This window comes from Alternaria infectoria, assembly GCF_024043175.1.
Source record: "Alternaria infectoria strain BMP 0036 chromosome Unknown scaffold_1, whole genome shotgun sequence".
Lineage (NCBI taxonomy): Eukaryota > Fungi > Ascomycota > Dothideomycetes > Pleosporales > Pleosporaceae > Alternaria > Alternaria infectoria.
In genome coordinates, this window is record NW_026250690.1 from 1,576,968 (window position 1) to 1,598,185 (window position 21,218).

The 21,218-nt window shown below is 51.8% G+C and overlaps 4 protein-coding genes and 1 non-coding gene across 5 annotated transcripts; 4 read left to right on the top strand and 1 right to left on the bottom strand.

The window, feature by feature from the left end:
• Positions 1–697: 697 nt before the first annotated feature.
• J4E92_000553 (uncharacterized protein) lies at positions 698–4,971 on the bottom strand (the record flags this gene model as incomplete). Its single annotated transcript, XM_051491969.1, has 3 exons — positions 698–2,382; positions 2,429–4,892; positions 4,924–4,971. The coding sequence occupies 3 exons, from the start codon at positions 4,969–4,971 to the stop codon at positions 698–700; spliced, it is 4,197 nt and encodes a 1,398-aa protein (XP_051357481.1).
• A 385-nt stretch (positions 4,972–5,356) lies between these two features.
• Positions 5,357–6,334, top strand: J4E92_000554 (uncharacterized protein; the record flags this gene model as incomplete). The annotated part of the gene is made up of 1 exon (XM_051491970.1): positions 5,357–6,334. The coding sequence occupies one exon, from the start codon at positions 5,357–5,359 to the stop codon at positions 6,332–6,334; it is 978 nt and encodes a 325-aa protein (XP_051357482.1).
• A 1,423-nt stretch (positions 6,335–7,757) lies between these two features.
• Positions 7,758–9,008, top strand: J4E92_000555 (uncharacterized protein; the record flags this gene model as incomplete). Its single annotated transcript, XM_051491971.1, has 3 exons — positions 7,758–7,796; positions 7,850–8,177; positions 8,227–9,008. 3 exons carry the CDS (start codon positions 7,758–7,760, stop codon positions 9,006–9,008), a joined length of 1,149 nt encoding a protein of 382 aa, XP_051357483.1.
• A 1,377-nt stretch (positions 9,009–10,385) lies between these two features.
• Positions 10,386–10,489, top strand: J4E92_000556. The gene has a single exon. It is a non-coding gene; the product is annotated as a tRNA-Lys (tRNA).
• Positions 10,490–11,832: 1,343 nt separating this feature from the next.
• Positions 11,833–13,605, top strand: J4E92_000557 (uncharacterized protein; the record flags this gene model as incomplete). Its single annotated transcript, XM_051491972.1, has 3 exons — positions 11,833–12,364; positions 12,412–13,421; positions 13,477–13,605. The coding sequence occupies 3 exons, from the start codon at positions 11,833–11,835 to the stop codon at positions 13,603–13,605; spliced, it is 1,671 nt and encodes a 556-aa protein (XP_051357484.1).
• Positions 13,606–21,218: the final 7,613 nt, after the last annotated feature.

Consider the following 21,218-nt stretch of genomic DNA (forward strand, 5'->3'; position numbering starts at 1 on the left):
TACCCTAGCACGTTGCACACCAAAGCAGCAGGCTTCGATAAACTTCTTACTACACTACGAAAAGTTGGAAGATTCCATACCTATCTTGAGAAAACGCTGGATCAGCCCGATCAAGTGGAACGGCCTCGTTGAAATAGCAAGTTTCTGCCGAAAACACCCACACATCCATGTCGCTATCAGTTTCGCCGACTTCAAGTATCCCACCAGCTCGAAGAAGAATCGTGATCCGCTGGAGTACTTCCTTGCGACTGCAATGTATATTTCCATGGTGTATAGGCGGATACATCTTACGCATCTGCTGCCGAGGGCGATGGCGGACAGGCCCATGTACGGCATCACAGCGCGTGATGTTATACTAGATAATGGAATCAATTTTGGGAAGACGTGGCCTGTGCCCGTGGATGCTGTGAAGGAGTTTGAGGCGGAGAACATGCGGTTTTTTCCGCGGTGGAATGGCAGGAGAGAGGATATGGTGGATAGAATTGCGAAGGGGTGGGCGAAGGCGCATCGGAAGGACGGCGGGGCTGGGGAGGATTCGAGAGAACTTTGCGAGGCGGAAGTTAGACGGTGGTTTGAGGAGGGCATCTAGGAGGGCGATGCTTCTCCTTGACACCGCAACGTGAGTCACGTGCACCAGACTGTGCTTGAAGGTGAGATGTGTTCGTTATAGTTTTCACACAAAATACAAAACTGTGATCTACGCACTAGCCTCCGCAGTGCTCTGCCTTCCGGCTATACTTCCACCCCTCCAACTTCCCTTCGGGTCAATCTTATCCTGCACCCTACTTTGCTCGCCCTCTTTGCCCCAGCCACCGCCACCAGGCGTGTGGATGATGATGCGTTCACCAGGCCGCATGGCTGCCGTGTTTTTAGCACCCATGTTGATGTATCTGTACTCCACATCTTCCTTCCTTATCTCGGCATCCTTCTTCAGCAGATTCTCAACTGCATGGGAGGTGGTAGGCGCTTGCGCATCCTCCACAGGTTCCGTTGGACGCTTGGAATCCGAATTTTGGTCGATGGCTTTCTTGTCTACCTTCTTCACCCAGATGTTCAGACCGCATGCGGCGTCCCCTCCTCCTTCCATACCGTATGGATGGTAAACTCTTCGTTCGCTAAGAATACTGACTTGGACGGGGATGCGGAACTCGATGTCCCTTATCACGCCCTCACCACCGATGTGCATACCCTTACCCGCACTATCTTCCCTGAGTGAGAACTCACGGAGCAGAACGGGGTATCTTCGCTCGAAAACCTCGGAGTCGGTAATTCGGGTGTTGGTCATGTGCGTATGAACACCGTTGGTGCCGTTCCAGGTCGAGCCTGCACCAGATCCTCCTGCAATTGTTTCGTAATATCCGAAACCCTTCGTGTCTTTGCGTTCGCCGCTCTTTTCGCCTTCTCCGTATGTTGTACCGCCAAATCCAAACGTAAGGTTATTGCAATCTCCCTGACTTGCAGCGCAGGCACGGAATGCTTTAAGGACGACGTCTGTCACGCGTTGACTTGTGAGAACATTGCCACCTACAACAGCGGCATTGTCAGACGGCGAGAGGAACGACTTCTTGGGGATGAGAACGTGAATAGGCTTGAGACAGCCCTGGTTCAATGGGATGTCCTCGCTGATCAGACAGCGCAGACAGTATATGATGGCTGAGTAGGTAACGGCTTCTGGCGCATTGATGTTTCCGTACACTTCAGGCCCGGTACCAGAGAAGTCGAAGACAGCTTCACCCTTCTCGGGATCAATAGAGACCTTCAGTCGTATTGGACTACCATCATCCATGAAGTCCTCTGCGCTAAGATCTTGACCCTCGAATCGCTTGTATACGTCCTTAAGCAGCGCGCGAACGGACTGCTCAGCATTGGCTTGTATGCTTGTCATGTAGAACTTGACGACTCGCTCGCCATAGTCCGACATTAGTGTGTTGATTAGGTTAATACCCTTTTGATTAGCGGCGACCTGGGCCTTCAGATCATTGATGTTGTCACTGAGACATCTCGTACCCGAGCAGCCAGGATATTGGCCTGGTTCATCAAAGAGTAGCTCGGTGATGCGCTTCTCGTTGAAGTGTCCTTCTGACACCAGCTTCTCGGATTTGATGGCCGCACCTTCCTGGTAAAGCTCCTTTGACGCAGGGGGCATGGAGCCAGGAAGTATTCCGCCTATATCGGCATGATGTGCGCGGGAAGCGACGTAGAATATGATGTTGTCGCCACTGAACGCGGGTGTGATTACAGTGATGTCTGGCAAATGGGTACCGCCGAACATGGGGTGATTAGAGACAAGGACATCGCCTTTCTTCAGCTTGCCCTTCCAAATGGCGGCTTGTTTGCGGACACAGGTTGACATACTTCCGAGATGCACTGGTAAATGAGGAGCTACACTGGCGTTAGCTGATTCGGTTTACTCCAGCGATGAACTTACCATTAGCGACTAGTCCTCCATCCGCATCGAACAGTGCGCAGGAATAGTCCAATCGTTCTTTGACGTTTGTTGACACACTGGTTTTCTGCAACGCGCGGCCCATTTGCTCAGCAATAGCCATGAACCGGTGAGCAAAAATACTGAGCAATATCGGGTCGACTTCTTTCGTGTCGACCTGCTTATCTTGATCTTCCGTCTCACCAATGTTGATCACCACATGAGTATGGATGACAAGCGCAGTGGCACCAGGCGTCACGACGATGGTCTGCGTACCATCTGCGATGATTGCTGGACCCCTCAATCGATCGCCCACTTCTAAGTCTTCGAGCTTGTAGACCGAGGTATCTTGCCGGCCGCCTTCAAAGAAGACCTTTCGGGTATCGTAGCGCTTTGTGTCTCCTGAGAGGTCCTTTGGTTTGATCTCCTTGAGTTGCTGATCTACACTCTTCTCGAGACCTTCAAAAGTCTTGCCAATGCCGCGAGCTCGTACGTCATCGACAATGATGTCGCGATCCGGTAGAGTAAAGCCAAACTCCTGGTCATGCTGCTTGACGAAAGCCTTACCAAAAGCCCATTCATCGCCGTCATACTCTTGCTCTGCCTCCTCCTTCGTCGGCTTGATGATCATGAGTGCCGACTCTGTTCCGCGATATCTCAGGTTCAGGTACTCTTCGAAGTGGACATGCTCTTCGTCAAAGCCCTGGTCTCTAAGCGTAGCTGTTGACTTGCTCTTGAGGTCTGCCATCTTGTTTTGCAAGTACTCTCTCACATCCTTCTCGTCTGACCATACGGTAGATTCCGGCTCTTGTCTTTCATCGACGACATCAGCGAGTGCCATGCCATATGCTGATAGCACTGATGAGTAGCGATGAATCAAGATTTGCGAGATGCCAAGTGCTTCCGCGATGGCGACCGCGTGCTGGCCACCCGCACCACCAAATGTGGCGAGCCTGTGCTTGCTTGTATCGTGTCCACGCGCTTCTGTTAGACTTCGAATCGGCCGGGTCATGGTCTCATTAGCGATTTTGATAAATCCGTTTGCTATATCGTCCAGCGACATCTCCTTCTCCTTATTACCACCTGCGACCTCTTTGTTGATCTGCTCGGCCAATTCCTTGAACAGTTTCTCGCTCGCTTGCGCGTCGAGGCCTTCGTCTTCATTCTTGCCGAAAATCTTGGGGAAGAAATCTGGTAATAGCCGGCCAAGAAAAAGGTTCGCGTCTGTGATGGTTAGTGGGCCACCCTTGCGATAGCATGCTGGCCCTGGGTGTGCGCTTGCCGACTCTGGGCCTACGACGAACAGTCCATTCTTCCAGAACAAGCGCGAACCACCACCTGCTGCGACAGTGTTGATGTCGAGCTGTGGAGACTGTATGGTAACACCAGCTGTGGTAGTCTCGAAGACGTGGTCGTAGCGTCCAGCGCCGTATCTGCTGACGTCGGTACTGGTGCCGCCCATGTCGAAGCCAATAACGGGAATCTTGGTCTCGTGATCGTACGATGTGAGCGCATAGCCAACGACTCCACCGGCAGGGCCAGACAAGATGGCTTTTAGGCCAGAGAAGATGTCGACATCTACCAAGCCACCATCTGACTGCATGAACTCGCAGCGAGCGCCCTTGGAGCCCTCCTCGCGCTTCACGCTCTTGGAGCCAAGGCCGCCTTCGAAGCCCTTGGAGAAGCCATCGATGTATTTCCGGATCGCGGGCGTGAGGTATGCGTCTGCGCAGGCCGAGGTAGCGCGTGGGACCAGTTTGATCATGGGCATAAGCTCGTGGCTCAAGCTGACGTGCTCAAAGCCAATGTCCCTCGCGATCTTTCCCACCAAGGCCTCGTGGTTGGGATATGTGTATCCATGCATCAAGCAGACGGCGATGCTCTTCAGTCCGCCATCGTAGACTTCCTGCAGTTGCTTCCTTATCGCCTCCTCCTGCGGTCGTTGTAGTATGCGCACAGTCTCGCCCGATAAGCCCTTGACCAGTTCTGCGCTGTCTCCGGCCTCTTCTATGCTCTTTGCCTGTGTCTGGTTTCTCTCCGGATCTTCCGCGTAGTCTTCCAGGGTGACGCGCTCATCGATCTCGACGACCTTCTTGTACAGCACCTCGGGCTTCCGGATATCCAGCGCGAAGATGTTCGGCCTGCTCTGATTACCAATCTCAAGACAGTCCTTGAAGCCCTTTGTGACCACCATGGCAATGTCCTCGCCCTTCCTCTCTAGCAGCGCGTTGGTGGCGACAGTGGTGCCCATGCGTATGCTCTCGATCTTGGACGTGTCGAGCGGCTGTCCACGGGGGATCTCGGTGCCGGTGAACTTGGAGAGGAGGCGGCGGATGCCTTCGAGCGGCGCGTCATCGTAGTTGGAGGGGTCGACGGAGAGGAGCTTGATGAGAATGTCGTCTTCCATCTTGCCCGTGCCGGGGTTGCCTACGCAGTCTGTGAAGGTACCGCCGCGCTGCCTTGTCAGCTACAGTTGTGCGTATGATAGTGAGACATACATCAATCGCGATGCGGATTCCCCGCCCACTGATCTTGGGAGTGGCCATGTTGACGATAGATGGTGAAGCTCAGGGGCGCAAAGGCATCAACAGGCACGGAACGAAACTTCGAAATGGACAAAAGATGCCGGCCACGCGCGACTGCACCACCCATGAGACTCGAGAGTGGGGTAGCGTTTGCTGCTGCCCCGCGACGTTTTGTCATCATTCGATTATTGATCCGTGGCAGGCGCATCATTGCTATCTCCGCGGCTTTCGCTGCATTGGGACTAGTGGCCGTCTCCATGAGCTAGGCCAGATATGTGCACAAGGCCCCCAGACAACCCCACCTTACCTTCGCCCATCTGGCGCAGGCAAACACCTACAAGCCAGCTTCACTGATTTCTATCAGATGCAAGAAGGTTGGCAACCGAGGAGCGTTTGAAAACTCGACATGTGGGCGCTATCGCACGTTCAGTTTGCCTGCATCCGAGCAATCGCTCACACCTCGCTCTATATCCGGACCTCACCCTGGCTAGCGCCTGCAACTCAGCCAGATCATATCAAGAACTATCCTTGTCGGCCGAGTCTTTATGGCTGCCGTATATTCATACCAAAAGACTCTCAAGGCAAACAGACTCCGCTGCCCCTCGTGATCAGAGCCCACGGTGGTGGCTTCATCGTCAACTATCCCGCAGCAGACGACGTCCTGGCGCGACATCTTGCTGATCATGCCAACTGTATTGTAGTCAGTATAGACTATGGCAAATCGCCTCAAAACAAGTTCCCCACGGCTTACGAGGATGTCGTCGCTCAAACGCTCGCCGTGATTGATGACCCAGAATTGCCCATCGATAAGTCAAAAGTCGTCCTCTGCGGCAGCTCAGCCGGAGGCAATCTTACCCTCGGCGCGGCCCAAGACTCGCGGCTCGTGTCCAAAGTTGTGGGTGTCGTATCGATCTATCCTGCCGTGGACTTCGGCCCCGATAGCGATGCAAAGATGGCAACTCGGCCAGATCCTGAAGTCCCTGATTTCATAGGAAAGAGCTGGGATGATGTTATGAAGCTGTACCTGGATGAAGCTCAGAAGGAATCCATGCAGGATGTGCGTTTGAGTCCAACGTACTTTGGTACAAGGGAAAGCTTGCCGCAGGAGATTCTGCTTATCGGAGCTGAGCATGACATGTTCTGCCGCGAGGTCGAAGTCATGGCTGAGAAGCTTGCGGGCGGCAGGCCTAAGAATCCGAACAAGGAAGGCTGGTCGGCGCCGGGGGTGCAATACTATAAAGTATTTGGCCAGCCACATGCATTCGAAGGCTTTCCTGCTAAGAATCCCGAAGCGGAGAAGGCGAGAATAGCTGCAAAAGAAGCCATGTTTGACACCATCTCACAGTGGCTGAAAACTACCTTTTCTAAGGTTGATCGCTACTAGCGAGACTTTGCTCGATGTCAGCGCTTGGGTTGTTCTTGACGTCTCTGTTCACAGTACGCGATTGAGAGTGTTGCAAGCGGATGCTAGAGCAAACGACGATAATGCTTTTATTGATGTTCATAAATGGAATGCTTGTCGACGCGCGGAACACATAGGATACAGCGAGCTCTCAATTTGCCGTTCTTGTCCTGTTTTCACTTCTTTTAGCTTCTGCTATTTTCTGTATCGTAAGAGACTTTATGTTCGCTAGCAAATGTTGACGCTCTGGAAGAACTGGGTTTGTTACATTACTTCAAATAGTAAACGATACCTTGTCGAAAGAGTCGGTGAAGCGTGCGTCAAGGTTGATGCTGTTTCATTACCTGGCCATCGCGCCGTAGACTTGCATTGGGCGTACGCTCACGTCATGTCCTTGACGTATCAACAACACGGACTGGCATGGTGTTTGTACAGAATCAGATCGACATCTTTATCGGACCGTCCAAACCTGAAGAATCCCATGTCGCGTACAACAACAAAACAAGGACTGAAGATACCCTCGGCAGGCGCCGGGTAGCTGATACCAACATGCTTTCGGCTGCGGGAAGGCAATGCAGTCAGCTTACAAAGGGGTCGGTGATGACAGGCAGCCGGGAATGGACAAACCCCTGACAATCTCATGTCATATACTGCGCAGGTACCTAAGTATATCCATGCGTAGCCGTTGAGAAGATCGATAAAAGATCACACAACGTGCCATTGGGAGTGCGACGCGTTGGAGCGGCTGAAGCAGACGTGGCTTCCAAGGTTCGCCGCCATATTCACTTGATGCATGTGAAACCGCAACCTGGAGGCTTCCTTGCAAACCTCATACGACTCCGTCGAGGCGTCTCGTGGCCGCCATGCTTATATTAAGGTTGCGGTCCTCGCCGGCTTCATCTCCCGCATGTCAGCTAAAGCCAATCCAGCTAGCGGCATGACATCACTGCACATGGCGCATCCACTTTGCTGGCGCGGCTCGCAACACATCGTGAAACCAGCGGTCAGAGCACTGCGTCCATGCCCATTCCGATATTTGCGCGACATTTGGTGCAATCAGCTGCCGCTATTTCCCATGCCCGGCTGATCTAAGGTCGGGCGCCGTTTGGGGGCTCGACTCGCGTGTGTTGCAGGACGGGCGGAGGACAGAGTGCGTCATTGGCAATGCGGAGGGGGTTGCGCTTTATTCTCCGCGCTTTTCTTTTCCTACTTCACTTTGTTGCATTATCGATTTCTGAAAAGGCAGTTGCTTGCGCGAGATTGAAAGAGCTGGAATCATAATCTGTCAAGCACGCACGTGTCGTCTTCCTAACGTGCAACCTTAACACGCCATCTCCTCGGCCCTTTCCACGGTTCGATATCGAAGCGGCGTACGAGCGTACTTGCTCACACCACCAACGCGACAATGAATTACGCATCATGGATCGAAGAGGAGAAACTCAAGGTATGCCTACTCCGCGCTTACTGTTGATCGCAAATCTGACACGTGCGGCTCAGAAAACCTTCATCGTGGCCACGTTGGCGTCCACGCTTGTCGGCACGTTCACGGCGTCTATGGGGCTATGGGAGCGCGTCTCAGACAAGCGCCAACAGCATCGACAGAAACAGCGCGACACGAAGCAAGATGGCGAGATCAAGGAGCTGAAGAAGCAATTCGAAGAGGCGCAGAAGAGAGCCGACGGTAGACAACAGGAGATCGATCGGCTGAAGAACGGTGGAGGGCGCGACGACGTAGGAAACAATTTTGAGAGGGATGGCATGATGGTTCAGAGAATGTATGACCAAGGTTATGGCAGGATGGGCAGCAGGTTCGCCCAGGGTGATGGTAAGTGGATTGCGCTGGAGAACTGGTACAAGACTGACCCCGCGCACAGCCATCGTCGAGAACAAACTGCAAGCGCACATCATCTCCCTCCAACAAACCGTTATAAATGTCCTCCAAGATGCCTTATACAACGACCGCCAATTGACTCGCGCCGACATGTCCAAACTCATCGCCGCCTCAAACCAAGCCAGGGAAGGCTCCATGATCGCTCTACAAGAAGCGCAACAACGATTAGGAGGCTCGCAAGTCGGCGCACCACCCCCACCCCGCCCTGCATCGCCTCCGCGCTCCCTCGTCCCTTCGCAGCGCGCGCCTAGTGCTATTATGTCCATGGATGGCCCCGAGCAACTCTTCTGCCGCTACGCACTCGATCTACAATACATGCCCGGAAATCCCTTGGCAGCTTCCTTTGCCCCTGGAGGTAGCTGCGCATGTCCTGCATGCGGCGTGCGCCTCGACGTAACCAGCGAAGACTTCTGGATGATAGGCAAACGAACACCCGTCACCGTCTGGGACAAGACAACTGGCTATGAACACGACATCATGGACACACGCGAGTTCCGTCTTGCCCAGCGCTTCGTAATCAAGTGCCATACCCCAGATGGCGAGTACGCGTGCACAATCTGTAGCAAGGGCAGAGACGTCGACGCGATTTGCCGGACAGTAGACAGCTTGGTCAAACATGTGGGAACATATCACGATGTCGGCGAACTGGAACAAGAAATCGATCTGCGCGAGGTCAAGGTCGAAACCAAGAGGTTGAGTCTCCCTGCGCCACACGTACCCAGTCCACCGAGGAGTGTTCTCCGGGAAGAGATGATCTATCGGTGAGCATTTGGCAATCACCATGATGAATCCTGTATCTTTGGGGGTTGTTTGTTTTATGTCACAGCAAGGCGTTGGGTCGCAAGTATACCTCTTTTGGGGGCGGTGGGCTGCATGCATGCATATTGCGATTTCTTCTTTTCATGATGTATGAGTAAACGATGTAACGGCAGCAATATATCCCATCAATAGTATACTTCTCAACTTAAAATATGAATTTAGTCCAAGCTTTCATATCATCCAGCTAACAACAATGCTAACCTGAGCCTCCTGAGGTACGCTTGGAGTAGGGAACCAGTCTGAATCGACATGTCCGAAGTAGATACTAGATATGCACCAATCCTAGGACCCAGCCTCGCACTGTCTCCAAAATTCTCAAATCCAGCCTCGCATTAGACGTCGATCAGAAAGCTTGTGTGAACGTCGACTGTACAAGAACGAGCCTCTATGTTGGGTGTAGCCGTCTGATCCGAGCTGAGGCAGTGGTCTGTGCACGTGGGGACAGGAGTGGATACGTCATCAGGGTGCTGCAGCTATGGGGTGCAAGGTGTCCACAAGGAGCAATACACTGCAACCTCAACAACGACTCTGCATTTCGTTGAATCTTTTTCAGATGCTTGCGATGTTCTTGCGGTCTTTATTGCTACATTGCACCAATACATTGAGCCACTCCCACTTGATCCATCGCTCCCCCGGATAGCTACCTCAGCCTACCTGCGTCGCAACATGCCCCCCCTTGTACACGTAGTACACGTAGCACATGGAGGACAACTATCGATTCGAACCAGAATTCATTGCTGGCGTGTTTCTACGCCGGATCTAAGATTTCAATCAACGAGCGGCCTAGAGTTCACACCTGGGCATGGCGTGCCTAGGCAGGGCGTGCGACTGGATTGCCATGAGCCCCTATTTACACTGCAGTAACCAGCCTCGCAGTCTCAAAACTTGGGACCAGCGAAGACAAATCTCTGTGTGTGTCCGGAGTCGAAGCAGGAACACCTGACTCCAGAAGCTCGCGGTCGTGACACACAACGTCGCTGCATCTATGCGCATCGGACGCCCCTATACCGCGGCTGAACTATATTTTTAGCGAACAATACCTTCCATCTGTAACACCAGCGAATCACTCCAAACAGTAGAAGAGCGTCCGCATGATCGTTCCCGGTTGACAAGTCATGTAGGCTACACGCACGATGTTCGCCGGTCTTCCGCCGCCGCCGGCCCCACACGACCGCAAGAAATTTTCTTTGCTACCACAACCACCAATCCCAAACTTCAACAACTTGCAGCCTGGTTTGCTACAACCTGAACGTTACTCTCAGACGGCACCATCCGAGTATAGAGGCGTTTCAATCTCGACTTCTTCCATCAAACAATAGCATCGCCCGGCTAGCTCAATCGGTAGAGCGTGAGACTCTTAGCTTTCACGTCCTAATCAGACTCGATTGGTTATCTCAAGGTTGTGGGTTCGACCCCCACGTCGGGCTTCCTTGTTTTTTACCCTCTTAGGGACACGTCGTCGTCCAGGAGTTGGGGTGTTGATGTTTTGGCGAACCTTTTTTGCCAAGCACTTCCGCGAGCGCTGTACGACGCCCTGTATCGCTAAGTCAACGTCTATAGGCTCTTTTGATACCTTCTATCGCTTCCCATTATGTCTATTACCAACCGTTAGGTGTGGCATGATGTTTATTTTGTGTACTCAGGGTTACACGGCGCATCTTCGTATCTTGTAGGTTCACAGCTAACGAACAAGCTACTGTGACTAGACGCTGTCACATTGACGAACGTCATGCACGTCCGAGCAGCTGTCTCCTTGATTGTTATCGTGTGCGACATTCCCATGATGCCTTTGAAAGTACAATGTCGCAGACTTCAAATCAGAATAACACGCGCGTCTGTTAATAAGTCTAGCATGATGATAGTAACCGCTGATATGCACATCGTACTTGAGTGTAGTAGGCCTGGCAGCTGAAGTTCTTCTTTCGGGCTTTACATAGGCCGGCATCGGATGCATTTTTGACTTCAAATTATCTGGTGCGAAACTGCCCGGCAAGATTTTCCATGCTTGTAAGACGCATCAGCAGAGCCCTCATCAACGCATGTCATGGTTACAAAACGGTCTTCCTCCAGTGAGTGCCCGCGCTACCTTTCCCCGCCTGTAACGCCTGGTTCTTCGGCCGCATAATAAAAGGGCCGAACCTCCCATGATGCATATAGTACTACATGGGTCTTACACCCTCCACGGGTAGCTGCGCAACTGACCATATCCGCTGCAGGCGCTGCCAAACTTGGCGTCACAGCAAAGTAGTAGGTAGCGACGACCGCACTCCTCGTACTTTGGAGCAATGTCAGTGTGACGTTCAGGTTGTATCGTGCGATAGGTGTTGGACTCCCTGCCATGCCACATTCCGGCTTCACGAACTGCCCCTAGCCATCCAACGGGCGTGCCGTACCGCAGAGGCCTTGGCAGCTCCACAGCGGTGCCATGTCTGAAGGACCCCGTACCAGAGTAAGCGGGGCATGCAATGTGTTACCACCTCTCACCGATCTAGTCTGAGACTGAGCACAAGGATTCGTCGGGGTATGGCCTGATGAACAAGACCAAGAACTGCAGGATTACCCTCTCGCGCGTGATGCGCTGTGCCAATACACCTCGGATGGACTGCAGCTTATTCATTTATGTTACGCAAGAAGTCCAACAGTCTGCTATCCGTGCAAGCTTCCCCTCATTGTCATCTCTTCCCTAGCCACACCTGCAGTGTAATCAACATCATATCGGCTTCATCCTTCGTATCCACCAGCGCGACTGTGGCTCAAGTCATATATCAACATGGGCTCCATCGAAGATATCCAAAGAGTGTCCCTCAACGGCAGTGCTAACGGCACCAATGGCACGTACATCGAAGAGCTCGACGCCCTGATAGTTGGCGCAGGTTTCTGCGGCGTATACCAACTGAAGATACTCCGCGACGCAGGCTATAACGTCAAGCTCGTCGAGCACGGATCCGATTACGGCGGTGTATGGTATTGGAATCGGTATCCAGGCGTTCGTGTCGACAGCTCCATTCCCCACTACGAATTCTCCGACCCAGCGCTTTGGAAGGATTGGACATGGAAGCAGAGGTTCCCAGAAGGCTCGGAGCTTCGCGCTTACTTTGCTCACATGGCTAAGGTATGGGATCTGAGGAAGGATACCAAGTTTGACACGTTCGTTTCATCTGCGACATGGAGTGATGACGAAGCGAGGTGGACAGTGAAAACGAAGGCGGGCGAGATGTACAAGGTGAAGTTTCTGTTGCTGAACACTGGCTTCGCGGCGAAGCGACACATTCCCGATTGGAAAGGCATCGACTCTTTCAAAGGTCGGATCACATTGCCGTCGCAGTGAAACTCACTAACCTTGGATCAGGCACCTTCCTCCATCCCTCATTTTGGCCTCATGAGGAACCTGATCTCCGCGGCAAGAAGGTGGCTGTTATTGGAACTGGCGCTACCGGCATTCAAATAGCGCAGGAGCTGAGCAAGACTGCCAGTCAGCTCACAGTCTTTCAACGGACACTGAACATGTCAATGCCAATGCGTCAAGTCGACTATGACCTTCCGCAACAAGCCATCGCCAAGCTTGAGTATCCGGACTTCTTCGCAGCGTTGAAAACCCGCTTCTCAGGCTTCTCGTTTGAGTTCATCCCCCGCTCTACATTCGACGATACGCCAGAACAAAGAATGAAGGTTTACGAAGATCTATGGAATGAAGGCGATTTCAAGTTCTGGCTTGCAGCTTATAAAGACATGCTTTTTAGCAAAGAAGCCAACCGCGAAGCATACAACTTTTGGCGAGACAAGACGCGGGCGAAGATCAGTGATAACCGAGTCGCTGATACACTCGCTCCCATTGAGCAACCCTATTCCTTCGGTTGCAAACGTATCGCGCTGGAGAATGGGTACTTTGAAATGTACAATAAGTCCAACGTCTCTCTTGTCGACGTCAGCGAGAAGGGTACGCCGATCCAAGAGATTACCGAGAAAGGCATCAAGACCACAGAGAAAGAGCACGAATTCGACTACATCATCAGCGCGACCGGTTACGATGCCCTGACCGGTGGTCTCAAACAGATCGATATCCGCGGTCCGTCAGGCGAGAGCTTGAGCGAGCATTGGAAGGACGGCGTCAAGACGTATCTCGGAATGGCTGTCGCAGGCTTCCCGAACATGTTTTTCACATATGGGCCCCAAGCGCCGACTGCGCTGTGCAATGGTCCCACGTGCGCTGAGCTGCAAGGCGGCTGGATCTTGCAAACGATGAACCACATGAAGGAGAAGTCGCTTCGTAGAATCGTGGCCCAGAAGGGGAGCGAAGATCAGTGGAAAGAGCTCATCTGGAAGCTTGCAAATGCGTCGCTGTTGCCCAGTGTAGATTCTGTGAGTTGCAGAGAGTCGATGGATGAGAAATTGTAATTTACTAATGCTGCGACAGTGGTACATGGGTACCAACATCCCTGGAAAGCCCAGGGAGCCTTTGATGTACATTGGAGGTGTGCCAACTTATTACAAGACTATCAATGAGACGGCGGAGAACGGGTATACGGGGTTTGATCTGTCGTGAATGCGTCCTTTGCGACTGAAGAAGATGGGCCCGTTAGAGTCGATGACGGCACTGTTTCCAAGGTTACCTACCTAGGTAATTCCAGCTGGTTATAGAACTAATGGAAGAACCCAGAAGTACTCCTTTCATGTAGGAAATGAACGGAATATTGTGCGCAGCCAAGCAGCGTGTACATCACTAAGGTATGATGGTGACGTCGTTCGATGCTCGCAGTTGGGAGCTGAGGGAGCTGGGAGGTGCGCTGGTCAATGCGTGCCGGCCATTCCCGGGCTCGCGCCAGCCCCCGAATTTCTTCCTGCTACTGGGCCGAAGTTCATCATTCACCACAGAACCACGAAGCTCCATGACTTATCGCAAGTACTACATGTCAAGATTGCGCATGCGATGCTGCTTCCGAAAACTCTCACTGCTACTGCCAAACTGCGCCTAGGCCTGCCAGGTGCATTACAGCCGCCCCTCGTGCTTTGTGCCGACCCATAGTCTCCACCTAGACGTGTCGGTATTAGCAGCCCAGTCTACCTACACCCTTTACCGAGACACGCTACCCGCGGCTGTCAAACTCAGGTGCCTGCTGCATAAGTCCATGCGCACCATACATCTCGTCGTGTATGCGTCCAATCACTAGGTATAGGCCATTATGTGCCAACCTTGGAAGGTATAAGTTACGCTCATGAAGACCCCATCGTATCTTTGCAAAATCGACCAGGTCAAGATGTCTACCACCCAGAGCCGTATAGCTCAGCTTGCCGCTCATATCGCGCATCATACCCAACGAGTGGACGAGCATCTTTCCAAGAACAACTTACCGCACCCGTCCTTCAACGCAGACAGTCCTGCTGATCTCGAACTACCGTCGGGAATTGAAGATTCACGAAATGCCGTCCTTGAAGCAACTCAGGAGCTGAACGATTTGCTCCAAACCCCAAGAGATCTGATCTTCAATCATCATGTCAGTATGGAACGAAGGGATGAGGCACGGCTTGCAAACTGATGGCTGTCAGCACAATGCTATCTCATACCTGCAATTCACCTCTCGCTTTGGTCTTGCGAAGAAGGTGCCGATAGATGGGGAGATTTCTTTCAAGGATCTCGCAGCCACCATTGGTATTAACACCGCGGCGATCACCAGCATACTGCGGCTAGGCATTGCGTTTCGCATATTCAGAGAGCCCCGTCCTGGCTTCGTCGCGCACTCTGCAGCTTCGCGACAGATGGTTAACGATACGCGAGTGTCAGACTGGGTTGCAGTGACTACAGAAGAACTGTGGCCAGCAACGCAAAAGCTCACTGATGCCCTGACGACCTGGCCCAACGCTGCCGAGCCAAACCAAACTGTGAGATTGTACACATGGCTACATTGAAGTATTATTGACCAGTCGCCAGGGATTCTCGCTCGCCAACAAGACAGACCTGCCATTTCATGAGGTGCTCGTCCAGAATCCTGAACGCGCACGCCGATTTGGCGGTGCCATGAGCTCCTTCACCACTGGTGAAGCATATTCTCTTCGTCATCTGACAGACGGTTATTGTTGGTCTTCAATCGTTCCGGGAACTGTGGTCGACCTCGGAGGCTCTCATGGTGATGCGGCATTTGCTCTCGTCCGAAAATTTCCAGGTCTTCAGCTCGTGGTACAAGACCTTCCAGGTGTGATCTCAAACTCAAAGACGGAGGAAGGGCTAGATGTGAGGTTCATGGCGCATGACTTCTTCGAAGAGCAGCCTGTGAAGAATGCTAACGTATACTACTTCCGTTGGACCTTGCATAATTGGCCGGATGTATACTGCATTAAGGCGCTGAGGGCTTTGATGCCTGCATTGAAGAAAGGCGCACGTATCCTGATCATCGATGCAGTGATGCCTCCACCTGGCGCATTGCCGAACGGCCTTGATCGAAAGCTCAGGTAAGCTCAAGCTGGTCGCAAAAGCCGCATCTGTGGTATTGACCTCTTATACAGGGCGATGGATTTGACAATGCTGGAAGTAGGCAATGCTAGAGAGCGAGAGTTGGAAGAGTGGAAAGCGCTGCTTATCGAAGCCGACGCAAGATTCAAGTTTCACGACTTGCATCAGCCACCAGGTTCTGCACTTGCGATCTTCGAAGCCATATGGGATGAAGAACCCGCGAGCTCGAAAATCGTTTAATGCCACGTAGTTTGGTCTCTACTGCATCATTGCATTCATGTGCCAAGACTGTATCAGCATTGTAGCGCACAAAGAGGTATATGCACCCTTCCCAGCCGCATTTATTGCACATGACCGCGTGTTTGTTTGGTCATGTTAAATATAGAAGCTATCTAGGTAAAATCACGAAGTGAGCATTCGGGCCTTGAGGGCATGTGCTTGAACGGCCTTCAACTCTTGGTGTGCTGAGCACGTTGCGAGAACTTCATTTGAACTTCAGACCGCCGACAGCTATCTGAGCTCTTGACCATTGGAGTCTCATTAGCATTATATTCCAGTCTCATTTGTTGAATCCTCCCTCTTAGAGACCTAAGACGACATTTCTGGGAAGAACTCTCGACGCGGAGGTAAATCGAAGCTTAAATAGCTTCGAATGGACTCTTCTCTCTCCCACCGCGCCTCTTCTGTCTTGACTCTTGTCCCAATTTCTGGACTACCTATCTCTGTGCTACTACTGGAGGAAGATCTGGATTGGAGACAGGAAAGGGATAGCCCGAGCCAAGAACATGTACCCTCGATTCGGTGTAGCAATGGTCGAAGGAGAGGAAGATTTGCGCCTACTACGGCTAATGAGCTTTCAACCATGCCCCATGCAAAGATCGGAGTGGTAAAGTCTGGACCAGGATCAGTTATACTCTCCGGACTAATGCTGACTTTGGGCAAAACCTACAGGTAATGTCATCATAATTGTGCATAATGCCTCGACCAATCTCGATGAAAGTAACAAAACGTGCGATACCAGCACCGCATACTCTAGTCATGGTCAGCAAGAGCGTCATGATCATGGAACAAGGGAACCCACACTGCGCCCAATAAAAGAATACATGTCGCCGCAATACGGGTCTTCCAGTGCATCTGCAGTTGGCAAATGACCGGGATTGGTGAGGCCAAGATTGCAATGTCGGTGAGAAATCCACTGATCGATACAGCGTAGTAAAAAGGTAGTGGTTCAACACACTCCACCCTCGCGTATTCGAAAGAGGTCCAGAGTGTTCGCGGATCTCGGCACTGCAGGAGAATTACGAAGAAGAGCGATACGGCCCAGACTGCAATGACGGCGATAAGAATATTGTTGGCGAATAGGAAACGTGGATACACGTAGAAGACTCGTCGATAGAAGCATAGTACAGACGTCTTGCTGAAAGCCAGAGAAGCTAAGCCAAGAAGTTGCAGGGTATAATTTGTCTGCAGATGTTAGCGGCGAACGTCCCCTGTTGACAGCTGTCTCCACCTTCTCGTATACTTCTAGCTGTTTTGTGTACACTGGACCATTTGGCCCCTCGATGTTGGTTTGATGCTGTGCCATCTCCCCAAATTGGGTACCTATATGCTCGTGAGATACGGTAGACGTCTAGTACACAGTCACTAACCGATGACCTGAGCAACTGCCATGCCGATTGTGCATATCTGAATAGTGGTTAAGCCCTGCGTTTTGTTGCGAGACGCAACGCGGGATGACTTACCAAGGCCGGGATTATGAGCACATCATCAATTCCGATGCGGTTACCAGATTTCGTATGCGCCCAGAATCTCAATACAACAGAGATGATAGCGAGGAGCATTAGCGTCAGTGACAATGCCTCGAACTTGGCCGGATTCCACGCCATGCAGCTGCAGGTTCATGCAAGAGCTGGTTAGCCCTCGCTAAAGTGCAGGTGGTCAAGAGGCACGGTACTACAACCATGTAACTATAGCGCGCTGGAAAAGAGGAGCGCTGTGTACTACGAGGAAATAGTAATTCGGCAATTGTTTATCGACGTCGTGTAACAGATTGCCACGTTGCAGAGCGCTAGGTACCTAGGTATCTATGTGGATTTTCATGTTGGATCGTGCATCGCCCACGCCGCACCAAGCTGCTACGCCTCGCGCAGCCGAGGCGAAGGGACCGCTCTCTTCTGTCGGACAACTCCACGGAGCACCCGTAACGTGTTCCGCCAACCGCTGCTTTAACGCCACGTTCCTCGGAAAGTAATCCAATGACAATCAGCTGCTCTTTAGTCATTCTTCGCATCGACCTTTCTGTTTACATGTCCGGTACTCAGGTAGTCAAAACATCGACGAGGTGTCATCGAGTTCCAGAACACGACGCGCTGATGCCGAAATTTGTGGAAAACACTGGAGACGCCGAGTCGGTGTGCGCATCCTCTGATGATGAAAGCATGCCGTTTCGCGGAGGCAGAGTTCGCGACCGAAAGAATGCCTCAACGCGACTGATCTTCATCGCTTGCGCACTTGCGTTAGCAGTTTTAGGGTTCTCTTACATAGAGTTGCGGGTTCGTTACGCCCGTTTAGATGCGGAATTTAAGTCTTCCAGACCAGAGCTCTTCCCTGGTAAGACCTCTGTTCCAGTTCCTCTGATCTAGCAACAGATGCTGACTAGATCTGGTAGCTTTAGCAAGGAGTACAGCGTTTCGTCGACATACCCGAGTTTTTCCATTGACCGTGGCGGGTACACCATTTGCAGGCTTCCCAAGCCCGGAGCTCGATCAAGCGTGGCATGAGCTGCTTCAGGGTTCGCAGACCTAGTCTCTTCGCCTCTAAAACTATGGTATCGCGATCTGACAAACTGCCAAAGGAACCGTCATCAGGGTCTCAGCGGAAGACCTCGCATACTACAATGTCACATCTTTGCCTTTAGCCGATGGCTCCGGTTTCGCGTCGGAGACTTTTATGACCCATGAACTTCATTGCTTGGTATGTACATCGATGCAGACGGCGATCTGTATATGAGCTCACGACACGCGCAGAAAAAGATCCGACAATGGATATACAAAGAGTCTTATTTCCAAGACGTGCAGGGTTTGGCCCGCAATGAGCTGGAGCGACACATTAGTAAGTACCCACGGTGTCAACTTTCCTTCACTTGTTTGACTGACCGTATTCAAGACCATTGCATCGAGACTCTACGCCAGGGTATCATGTGCAGGGGCGATGTGTCATTGGGTACATACACATATCTTTCGGGTGGTGGTAATGACGTGACAGCTCGTAGCTGGGCCTCTCACCAATGCGTTGATTTTGACGCACTGATGGAGTGGACCAAGGCCCGATCTATCGATATCTTTGCTGAAGGGGTTCTAGTCAAGCCTGAGGATGTTGGCCCCGAACACTTCACGGAGAGAACCAAGCCACATATGTAGAGATAGTTGGTAGCATGCAGCTACTGTTCTTTGTCTACACCACATCACCCTCGCCGACAAAATTTAGTGCAAGATCGTGATTTTGGAGCGCTTCTTCCCTTGTAATGCCCCATTCGTTCGCCCAATCTGTGAGCCCCTCATAGTCTCTGCAAGTTCTTTCAGTCTGCCATCCGGAGATACCACGCGCAGTGTAGTTCATCATCTCCAAGTTAGAGTCCGCAAGGCAGATGAGGGACTGTCGGAGATATTCAAAACAATGGCGAACATGATGATGACTGGTGCGATGGTTCTTCTCACGAGATTCATCGCCCATCTCTACCAGCGTTCCATCGACAGAAGCCCAGAATGCTTGTCGGAGCATATTCTGACACACCGTTAGCTATTATCCAGAGTTACACTGACAAAGGTAGCTACTTGCTAAACAGTGCAATTCATGGAAAACGGCAATCCCTGCTACGTTTGGTGCAAGTTGCGGGTGTTGTACAAACCCCAATTTATCGGGGAACAAGGACGCCCATGCCGCATCACTCTCTTCGTCTGGGCGTTGAGGAAATGTCTTGTTAAACTGCATGTAATAATGCAAACCACCAGCAGGTACTGTCAGAATATGAGCTCTGGAAGTATTTGGAAGGACGGTGTACATCATACATATCGTAGTAGGTGTAGCGGCGTGAGCATGTCGCGACCCGAGTGAATAGCCAAGGCCTAGCGCCCCCAATGCGCCCAAAGCGAGCGCAGAGCCCTGTAAGATCTTTCGCAGCTTTGAACCCGGTCTTTCGTTGATTGTGTGGCCGACAGTATCGTTTTCAGACGAGGAAACCGGCAGGTAGCCCTCAAATTTCGCCATTTTGTTGATTTTCAGGACACAAAACGTGCATAGAGCCACATATGAATAAGTCCACAGCTGTTCTCCCAGTGCTTTCAATCATGAACTACCGCGTGCTGCACAGATGTTCCTTCGAGGTGTCGGGACACATTAAAGCAGCAAGTACAAGGCCGGTGCGCTGTCTAAGCCTAAGGATTCGGGTACTGTAAGGAGACTCCCAAATCAGTCGATGCAGCGTCTATCATATGCATGCTGTTGGTCAGCACTACAGACGGATGCAGGTGACAGCCTACGCGAGCGCCACTGAGCACGAAGTAAGATTCGGCTGTTACTTCATTGGATCGTTTGACATAACGATCGGCTAGCGTCAACGCCTCCACTGCGGCACGGCAGCCTCATGGTCAATGTACTCCGGAGAAATGGTGACCGTTGCAACGATTCAACCTTCGCATCGATACGAAGGATCAGTCGCTAGTTGACGTGTACAATGCAATGCAATGCGATGCGATGCGATGCCAGAACAGAATAAAGCTCAGCGAACATTCTCGATCATGTACAAGTCGGTATACAAGAAGCTCATCGCGTGGCACCCTAGCCAGGACGTTTCGATCCAAAGTCCAGAATAACATTCGAAATCTCTTACTTCTGACAGCGACAAGCATGCATTTCTCCACCCTCCTCTTCGCTGGCTTGGCAGCGTGTGGCTTCTATGCCAACGCTTTGCCTGTCGAACCCAAGCGCGGTAAGGGATAGTAGCATCCTCGGCCAATATTGAAGCTAATTTCGCGATAGATGCCGCTGCCGTTTCCGAAGCAGATCCTGCGCCGGGCTTCAAGCCTGTGATCGTATGGGAGCATACTACCAGCGACGACGATGATGGCATGGTGTATCAATGGCGCCGTAAGGACTAAAGTCCGAAAATCTATGAAGATGTAAACGTGGCTATATCGTGGATGATGGGCACCTAGGAGGAGGTTTTGTCACTTGTTTTGTACGCAGTATATGATTCGAATGAGAACACGACCCAGATTGAAATGAGCAGATGACGTGGGGTGCCCGAGGTTGTATACAATGGATGTTTGAGCCGTTCAGGTCTCGCGAAAGCAGGGTCTCGACTGTGTTCGCGCCACCAATAATTTGCGTATGGAGGGGTTGTGACAGCACGCCTTAAGCCTGTCTAAGTGTATGTTGTCTGGTGATGGCTTGGAGGAAAGAGAAATGCGAAGCTTCTAGGGTGGAGATGTAAATAGAAAGTGGGGCTGCGGAGTTGCCTCTTCCTTATTGGATCTTTGCACGCACGAACGCGCTCCAGCTTACTTGGTTATGATGCTATATCCGCCTGAACACTAATGTGCGATTTAATAAAGCGAGTGCAAATACGGCCTTTGTACCTAATGATACGGTAAGGGTAAGACACTAGGTCTAGATCTAAGGGTGTCACCGAAAATGTGGTAAAGGTGCTGCAT